Here is a 9,299-nt window from a genome sequence, read left to right on the forward strand (position 1 = left end):
TGGCACCATCTTCCAAGATGTGTAGCATTTCCATTTTTTGTGATTTGGGACTGGGTTAGGGCTTATTTTTTGCAACACTGAGCTGATTTTTTAATTGATATTGATGGTGTAGATATGATCTTTCGATCGCCCATTATTGCATTTAATTGCAATGTAGTGACGATCAAAAAAACGTATTTCTGGTGGTTTTAATTTTTTTCGCTTTACGCCATTTATGGATCGGGTTAATTCTTTTTTATATTAATAAATCGGGCGATTATGAATGCGGAGATACCAAATATGTGTATGTTTGGTTTTTTTGCTGTTTTATTTTGAATGGGGTGAAAGGGGGGTGATTTGAACTTTTATATTTTTTTACTTTTTTATATTTTTAAAAACATTGTTTTACTTTTTACATGCTTCAATTGTCTCCATGGGAGACTAGAAGCTGCAGTTGTCTGATTGCCTGTGCTACAAACAGGCGATGGTTAGTTCACCTGTGTGTAGCAGAAATGCACGCTAGAGGTCTGCTGGAGACCTCTAGTTGTCATGCCAATGCATCGGTGACCAGCAATTATGACGGGGTCACTGATGGGTGGGATTTCCGGCGTGCTTCCAGTAAGCGCGAATTAAATGCCGCTGTCAGAGATTAACAGTGGCATTTAACAGGTTAACAGCTGCGTGTGAATCGCGATTCCACCTGCCACTGTTAGAGGCATATGTCAGCTGTTCAAAACAGATGACATGTGCCAGGAAAGATGTGGGCTCAGCGCCAGAGCCCGCATCATAGGGAGCGATTCAGACGTGGGTGTACTATCACGCCCAACATCGGAAAGGTGTTAAATAAAGTAAAAAGTGGAAAAAACATTTGTAAAAATATGGAAAAAAAAACCCAAAAACATAAAAGTTCAAGTAATCCTTTTTTGCCACATTGAAAATGAAACAATAAAAAATATACATATTTGGTATTGCTGCATTTATAAATGTCTAATTTATATCAAAATATAAATTAAATTAATCAGATAGGTAAATGGGGTAATAAGAAAAAAAAATCAAAACTCCAGAATTATATATTTTTTGGCTTCAATAAGATTACAATAAAATGCAATAAGAAGCTATTAAAACATTGTATCTAATGATATTATTAAAAACATCAGATTATGGGAAAAAAAAGAAGCCATCATCACCCAGACCCAGTTCCGGAAAAGTGAAAACGCTATGCCTCTCATAAAATGGCAGCAAACACAAACAAAACTTTTTTTATACAAATTTAAAAAAGTGAATAAACAATACATGTTGGCATTGCAAAGTCAGTCTTATCATACACTGAACATCCTAAATTTAAAAAAAAATAATTGAGGAACTGAACTTTGTTTTGCAATTTCACCGCACTTCAAGATTTTTTCCCATTTTAAAGTACATTATGTAGTAAAATAAATGTTGCCATTCAAAAATATAATTAGTCCGGCAAAAGTCATATTTCTATACTGAAGGAAAAATAAAAAACTTATGGCTCTTGGAAGAAAGGGTAGAGAAAACGAAAGCAAAAAAAACTCAGAAAATAGCCATTGGCATGAAAGGGTTTGATTCTCCACGAATGCACCATTTTTGGAAACTACACCCCTCGAGGAGCTTATATAGAGGTGTGGTGAGCCCCTTGAACTCACAGAATTCAAGGTGCTTCACAGAATTTTATAATGTTAAGCTGTGAAAATGAAACAATACATTTCTCCCACAGAAGTGTTGTTGTACCCCAACTTTTTCATTTTCACAAGGGTAACAGAAGAACATGGACCCCAAAAGGACTCGGAAGGCAAGGAGTTCACTTTTGACTTCAACAGATTTTGGATGCCATGTCACATTTGAAGAGCCCCTGACATTCCAAAACAGGCAATTCACAGAATTGTATAATGTTGGGCTGAGTAAATGTAAAATTACCATTTTTTCTCAGAAAAAGTTGCTTTGGACAGTTTGTTGTGTAATTTCTTCTGAGTGCGCCAATACGCTACATGTAATCAGGAAATATTTTTCAGGTGCAATGGAAAGCTCAGATGGGAAGGGGCGTCATATTATAATGCAGATTTTTCTCTTATGGTTTGTGGGTGCAATGACCCACTGGGAGAGCCCATGAGGTGCCAAAACAACAAATCCTCCCATAAGTGACTGCATTTTACAAATTACTTCCCTCAGTGGATTTATTTAAGGATGCAGTGGTCATATTGACACCACAGATGTGCCATATAGTTTTTTTACTATTGAGCAGTGAAGAAAAAATAATTTCATTTTTACCATAAAAATTTAGTTTTAGCCCCAGATTTAACTTTTTCACACATGGAAATACTCCATATGTGGCTGTACAGAACTGCTTAACAACATGGCTGGCAAGAGTTGGGAGGGATGGAGCGCTATTTAACTCTTGACGAACAAATTTTCCTAGAATAATTTGCAGTCACCATATACAGAGGCCCCAAGAGCTAAAAGAGCAGAATCTCAGATCAAGTGCCCCCTTTTTGGAAATTACACCCCTCTGGGAATTTATCTACTGGTGCAGTGACAATTTTGACCCCATGGCTGTTTTCCAGGAACAAACAGCAGTGGATGTTGCTGTTTGAAAAGTGCCAATCTGCCTTGGTAGTGTCCATACATTATAGTGCCCAGTACATTGTAGTCCCTAGTTTCTGGAGACACGCACCCATATATTAGGCTGAGCCTTACTGCGATCTTTGGGAGGCAGAAAGAACACATCAATAGCTTGTCAATAATTTGTTATATTTATTTTTTATGCCGTTCTTAGTGCAATATAAGTGATAAGACACCTTTATTTTTATTCTTCTGGTCAGTATGTGTCATGTGTGTGTCAGAGGCTGCAGACTGTCGCTCTGCATCTCACTGCAGAAGGTCTCAGCAGTTTGCTTTGCAGACTTCTTCTTGGGCCTTCTGACTTTAGGACCCAGTGGCAACCTCCCCCAGCTCTAGTTGACACACCTGGAACCTGGACAGAGGTGTATATAACTCCCAGCTTGCTTCTGGAAGGCTGTTGCAGCTTGGCACTATTGCAGTCAGCTTCCTCTTTGGCGTTGCTGAAGGATGGTGACGGTGGATGATAGGAAAGGAGAGGGAGCCCCTCCCTTTCTTTTCCTGTTAAATGCTATGATCTATATTGATTGCGGTACTTAGAGAATTAAACAGCCATGGGCTATGCAGGTGAAAGGTGGCCAGGGTGGTAGTCGTGGCAATGGGCTGTAGTGTTCCCACACCCTGGTGCCTCACAGATGCAATATAATGTCCCTTCTTCTGCACGTTGAGCGTACGCAGCAGTACACTCACATATACTGTCAGAGTCCCCTCGACTTCTGTCACTACGGCTCCGTATCCACAAGCTTCACAAACCATTTCAGAGACGATGTTTTTTTCAACAGTTCAACTTTACTTGGCAGTAGGGTATCCATCAAAAATGCAGCACCGTGTGGACAGAATGGCATCTCTCAAGCTTTCCCTGTCTTCCTGGCAGCCTCTGTTCTTCCTCACACGCTCTGTCTCTATTCTGGCAATCCCTGCCTCACTTCTGGACAATCTTTGTCCCATCCGTGCCTTCAGTCCCACCAGCTTCCTACCATTCTCTTGTCCGGTTTCAAAAGGAAAAGGTGCCAGGCTCGCGATCTCATCTTCACCTGCCCCAGTTGTAGACCCCGGATCCTCCTCGGAATGGTCCTGTCTAAGCTGGTGCCCGCCTGCATGACTCTCAGCCTGGGGCCCCTTCCTGCCATAGCAGCCTTATCCCCATGGCTGGCAGACTGTCTCTCTCACTGCTGCTCCTTGCTAGGAGTAGCAGTGAAAGAGACAGTCTGCCACCTGTCACCACCTCATGTTCCTCCCTCCTAAAATATGATCTTCCCCAACCATGGCAGCACCTGTAAACTTTAAAACAGCATATCTAAAACATCAATAAAGTTAATACAGTCTTAATACAATGCTTGTGGGTCAACCGTGACCCCGGCTCCACTTGGTTGGAGCCCTGGAACAAAGGGTTCAAGTTCTTTTAACATGGGTCTGACTGACCCCAGTCCCTTTGCTCCTGGGACCTGTACACATAAAGTGCTCACTAACAACAGTCCAGGCTCATGAGCCAGTCCTTTCCTGCTCCGGGTATCCAAACACAGGAAAACAATGGCAACAAACATACTGGCCCAACAGTAACAGTCCGCAACAGTCCATATAGTCCTGACCCGGCTCGCTCCTTGGGTACTCCTGTCCAGGTTTCCCCCACTCTCCTTTAGTAGAGTATGGTCCCTTTAAAACAAGTGCACTGCTTTTATACTTTCAGGGGACAGTTCAGGTTTAAAACAGTAAGAGTTCAGGGTAAAAACAGTTTAGTACTTAAAGCAGCCACTCACACAGTCCATTCCTGTTTCCAAGGGTGATTAACCCCTCCAGGGTTTTAGTCCTGTAATCCAGCAGGGGGTGCGCAACCGTGCACAAAAGCAAACTTGGAGGAGGGGAAAAAACAAAAGTCACTTTTAACTGCACCGACACCTGGTCCTGGTGCCACTCAGGGCTCCTTGCCCCTTCAGGAGATGCGGAACAGTCTCTCATATATTTTTCTCCAGTGCAACTAGCACAACTCACTTAAAGGGGTCACTCTTTAGTCAATGCAGGGCCGCCGATCAGCATAGTGGGCCGCATTCTGGCCCTGAATAATAATAAAAGTGTGGCCCAAAGATCCACTGGAGGACGATTCATCACTGTTCCTCTGACTTCTTTCTCCCAGCGAAATGACAGAAAAACGACTGGCACATCCAAACTAGTGTGAATAGGTGCATACCAGGAGCAGCTACCTCCATATATGTAGGCTTTACTGAGAGGTGTCCACATTCACCCATGCATTCAAACATTAGCCTTTGGTAAGTGTTCACATTTGGACAGGGAGGTCAGGGACCCATCAGATTAATGAAGCCACCTTGACGATGGTTGATGGGTTCACACTATTTGGCCAAATTTTGTGCAAAGTGTCTCATAAATATTTTTCCTAATGTTCAAAAGCCATTTTGCTATTCATATGTCATGTATTTCATATTCGACATGCTTTGACACGATAGAGTGCAACCTTTTTTTGTATATTCTTTCTCCCAGCAACGGCCGACTCAGCAAACTTGGAGCCTCTTGCTCCTGTGATCTGCCTGTGGCCATCGCCTCCTGTAAGGGCTCCTCTGGCCTTCTGCAGAGTCTGCAACCATTACTGGTGGCCGCCGATCACGCTGGTTCTCCTGTCTTTCTTCAATGCCAGCAACCACTGTGACTGTCATGGCATACGGTCCCCAGGGTCCTTCTTTTTGTACAAAAGACACCTGGTCCCACTCCTGCAAGGAATCCTTGTATGTAATGGACCCAACATTTACATAGATTTTGTCCCTGGTCTCGGCTTCTTGAATGAACCCATACCCTCGGGTATGGTTACAGTACCTCAGCAGGCCGTGCATCATCTGGCCAGACATGCTTATTCAACCAGGGTGCCGCAGCTCAAATTTGGTGCTTCCACCGCTTCTCCTCTTCAATTATGCCTGCCACCCACCGGGCCTCTTCTGCCGTGGGAACCTGGGGTTCTTCCCGGTAGATGCCGTGGGTAGATGGTGAGACCGGGGAAGGTGAAGGGGTAGGAGTCAGTGTGGGAGCTGAGGTGAGAGTAGATGATGCACTCACCATGACTGCAGCCGGCTGTGACGATCTTCCACTATGGCCGCGTGAACTGAACTCGGGATCACGGCCAACACAGTCCCTCTCCACAACTTCTGGTTTCTCGACTTCTTCCGGCTCCAGCTTCTCTGTACCCATGGTGTTCCAGCTCCCAGCCGAAGGGTAACCAGTCTTCCAGTTTCATTGTCCACCAACCCCCGGGCGCGTGAGTCGAACTTCAACTGGACCACAGCTCTCAATCCTGCCGGCCGATTCCTCTGTGGAACGACATACTCCTCCACTGCATTTGGACAGGTATCTCACTTGGCAATGGCATCTCTCTCCCGGGCACGCCGTCTTGCTCTTCTGGACTCCACCCATTCGTGGGTGGAGCTACTTCCGGCTGCCCCACCTGTTCTTCAGGAATCTGCAGCAGGAGTCGGGGCTTCTCCTTCTTCTGCTTACTAACCAGGAAGTCTCTACCCTATATCCTATTGCTCTGTACTAAATTACTCTGTTAACTCCTCCCCACTAGAAAACTCATATGCTGCTTGTACCTAAGCTAACATACATAATCCCTATCTCTAATATGCCCCCTCTATTCTAACCCCACTATTGCCCTATACTACTGCTAGTTCCTATTGTATCCCTAATCCTGTACATGACACACATCAAAGACATTCACATTACAGCAACATTACATGAACACATTTACACTGATAAACATTAGAGAACCGCACACAATTAATAGACCAAAGAGGGGGGAAGCATATGAGAGTCCCCGTCACCTCCTTACACAGGCTCTGTCACTGGCTGTGATACCCAGGGCTCTGCTATCACATAAGCCGAGTTTCCGGTGCCGATTGTGTGGGCAGAGCTCCTGTGCCAGTATGTTCGCCAGGACACATCTGTGCATCCATTTGCAGGAACACACTGCAAAATAGGACGTACTGGTACATCTAATCTTGGGAAGGGGTTAAATGTCCATTTGTTATGCCCTATACTTGCTCTTTTTGTATAATATATATATATATATATATATATATATATATATATATATATATATATATATATATATATATATATATATATATATATATATATGAAAAAAAGAAAGACAGCTTCTTTTTTTCATCTATTACCAAAGACCATTTCAACAGTGGTTGGGAAGACGCTGCACTACAATTTGGTAATATAAGATGCTGTTCCGATTTTGAACCATATATATATATATATATATATATATAATGTGGATTTCTCTAAATACTTTGTTATACCATGCCCACGGAAGGGACCTAAGAAGTCCAAAAAGCTTGCTTTGTAGCATCACCTATTTTATTTTTGTTAGCCATTAAAAGGTATCATAACTACAAGATTATTATTCCGCTTCTCCCACTGAGAACAACCAATCCTGGATTTTGAGATGATCATGCCATTTTTTCATTATAGAGAAATGTAAACACACCTGTTTACCTCATCAAGTGTATGATGTAAAAAAATATATATATAATTTTATTGCACATTTCGTTATTATAATAGTCCAATATTAGACCCGTACTCGTAATGCGAATACAGTGATTTGTTGCAGGTGATTGCTTTTGCTACATGAACCAACATAGTTTTTATTGTCCCATCCTTTCATGTAAAGGCTCATGGTTTTTTTTTTTAAGCCTTCAAATAAAGAGCAGATTTTGGAATATCTCAGTTAATTTTACAATTTAGCAACCCTACAGCTTATATACATACTGCATACTGTTTCCTCATGTTTGCTTCCAATAATGAACCTACATATAGCTACTGCACAACATAGCATATTAGGGTTGCATAATTTATATTTCATGAAAGTTCAAGGAGAGTATAATTAAATAGAAAGCAATACATCAATTGAAAAATAAAATATGAAAAAAATAAATACACAAAGCAGGGATGGAGTGAAGTCACAGGAAGCAGGGTCGATGCTGCAGGAAGCCTCTGGTGGCAGGATTGAGCCAATGCTGTGGGCCCCAATCTGGGAGGAGGGGGTTGTCTCAGCAGTACGAGGCTTTGGGAAAAGTCAGCAGTGAGGCAGGAGTGGAGTCCTCGCTCTGCCCATTGATTTTCCGGTGGTGTGCTTCACCGCTGCTCCCTTTTAGCCCGGTAAGTCCCCGTAAACTCGGACTATAAGACAGACACCCATTTTATAAAAAAAAATAAATTCTCCTATTTGCCTCCCCAAAATTTGGGGTGCATCTTATGGTCCAGTGTGTTTTATAGTCCACAAAATACAGTATATAAAAGATAATATATTTTGCGGAACTAATCCAATTTCACCAGCGTTAGCAGCTCAAAAATACTACTGTGGTTCCCAAGTTCTTTTCCATACATGTACCTACCAACGAAACTATCATTTTTAGTTATGTTTTTATGTTGGGGATGATATTAGTACTTAAAAAAAAAAAAGTAAAACATTTATGCACATATTTTACTTTTTGCATAGCTGTTTTAACATTCCAATTTGACAACCATACACCCCATTACTATAATGTAGGCGGTGTTCCTACCTCTTGACATTTGTTGTTAGATGTTCTTGCTTCAACTCAAAATCTTCAAACAAATATTTGGCAGGCTGTTGTGGCATTTTTAACCATGACGTCAGGGGAGCACATACCGCCAATGCAGCTGCAACGGGGCCCAGAGGTGGAGGGGGACTCGCTGACACTAGCGCCATTTTTAGCTGGATGTGCATTTGAGGATGTGCACCTTGCTGTCCAAGAAAAAAAAATGAGCAGCCCACTGACACAAAAAAAGCCTTATTATGTATAGCAGTCTCATAGTATATAGAGTATTTTATTGTTACATATAGTGGCATAATTACATAGGTTCCTATTACTTCCAGTTATTATGTAGCATTCTCTCTAGTTATGTATAGCACCTTACCTTATTATATAGCATCCTGTTGATATTTACAGCACCATCCCATTGTTACATAGTATCATCTCTTGTTATGTATAGTACCATCCCTTAGGGTATAATGTACTCTCTTGTAATTTTTTTTTGTGCCTTCCCTTAGTATAGAGCATATTTTTTGTTATGTATAGCACCGTCCTTAATTACATTAGTTCCACTTACCGTCCTTTATTATGTACCGTCCTCTCTAGTAATGTATGGTGTCATCCCTTATTATATAGCATCCTTCTGCTATGTATAACACCATCCCTTATTTAACATATCCTCATTATTTTTGTTATTTACAGCGCCCTATCTTTATTATATAGTCATCTCTTGTAAGATATGAAATAAACTGCTGATGGGGCAACATCTGTTCAGAAGACCAGTCCATCAGCCTCATCCATTAGAAGATAAGCTTTACCATGCTTTATCAGCCATTGTTGCCGTTTATATTTAACAAGAGAGGATGCTATGAAAATAAGAGAGGGTGCTATAAATAACAAAAGTAAGAGAATGAGATATGCTGTATGTAATAAAGAGTGGCAATATACATAAGATAAGTGACTATCTTTTATATGTGTATATATATATATATATATATATATATATATATATATATATATGTATATATATATATATATATATATACACAGTGCCTTGTGAAAGTATTCGCTCCCTGGAACTTTTCAACCTTTTCCCACATGTCATGCTTCAAACATAAA

The 9,299-nt window shown here is 41.4% G+C and overlaps 1 protein-coding gene across 1 annotated transcript in view; it reads right to left on the reverse strand.

Moving 5' to 3' along the window:
• The window catches only part of LOC143783292 (gamma-aminobutyric acid receptor subunit pi-like), a 169,331-nt gene extending 160,957 nt beyond the window's left edge, over window positions 1-8,374 (reverse strand). The window contains exon 1 of the mRNA XM_077271701.1: window positions 8,190-8,374. Coding sequence (XP_077127816.1) covers window positions 8,190-8,374 — 185 coding nt within the window. The remainder of the gene's footprint in view (window positions 1-8,189) is intronic.
• Between the last annotated feature and the right edge of the window lie 925 nt (window positions 8,375-9,299).

The sequence above is a fragment of the Ranitomeya variabilis genome, chromosome 1 (assembly GCF_051348905.1).
Source record: "Ranitomeya variabilis isolate aRanVar5 chromosome 1, aRanVar5.hap1, whole genome shotgun sequence".
Taxonomy (NCBI): Eukaryota; Metazoa; Chordata; class Amphibia; order Anura; family Dendrobatidae; genus Ranitomeya; species Ranitomeya variabilis.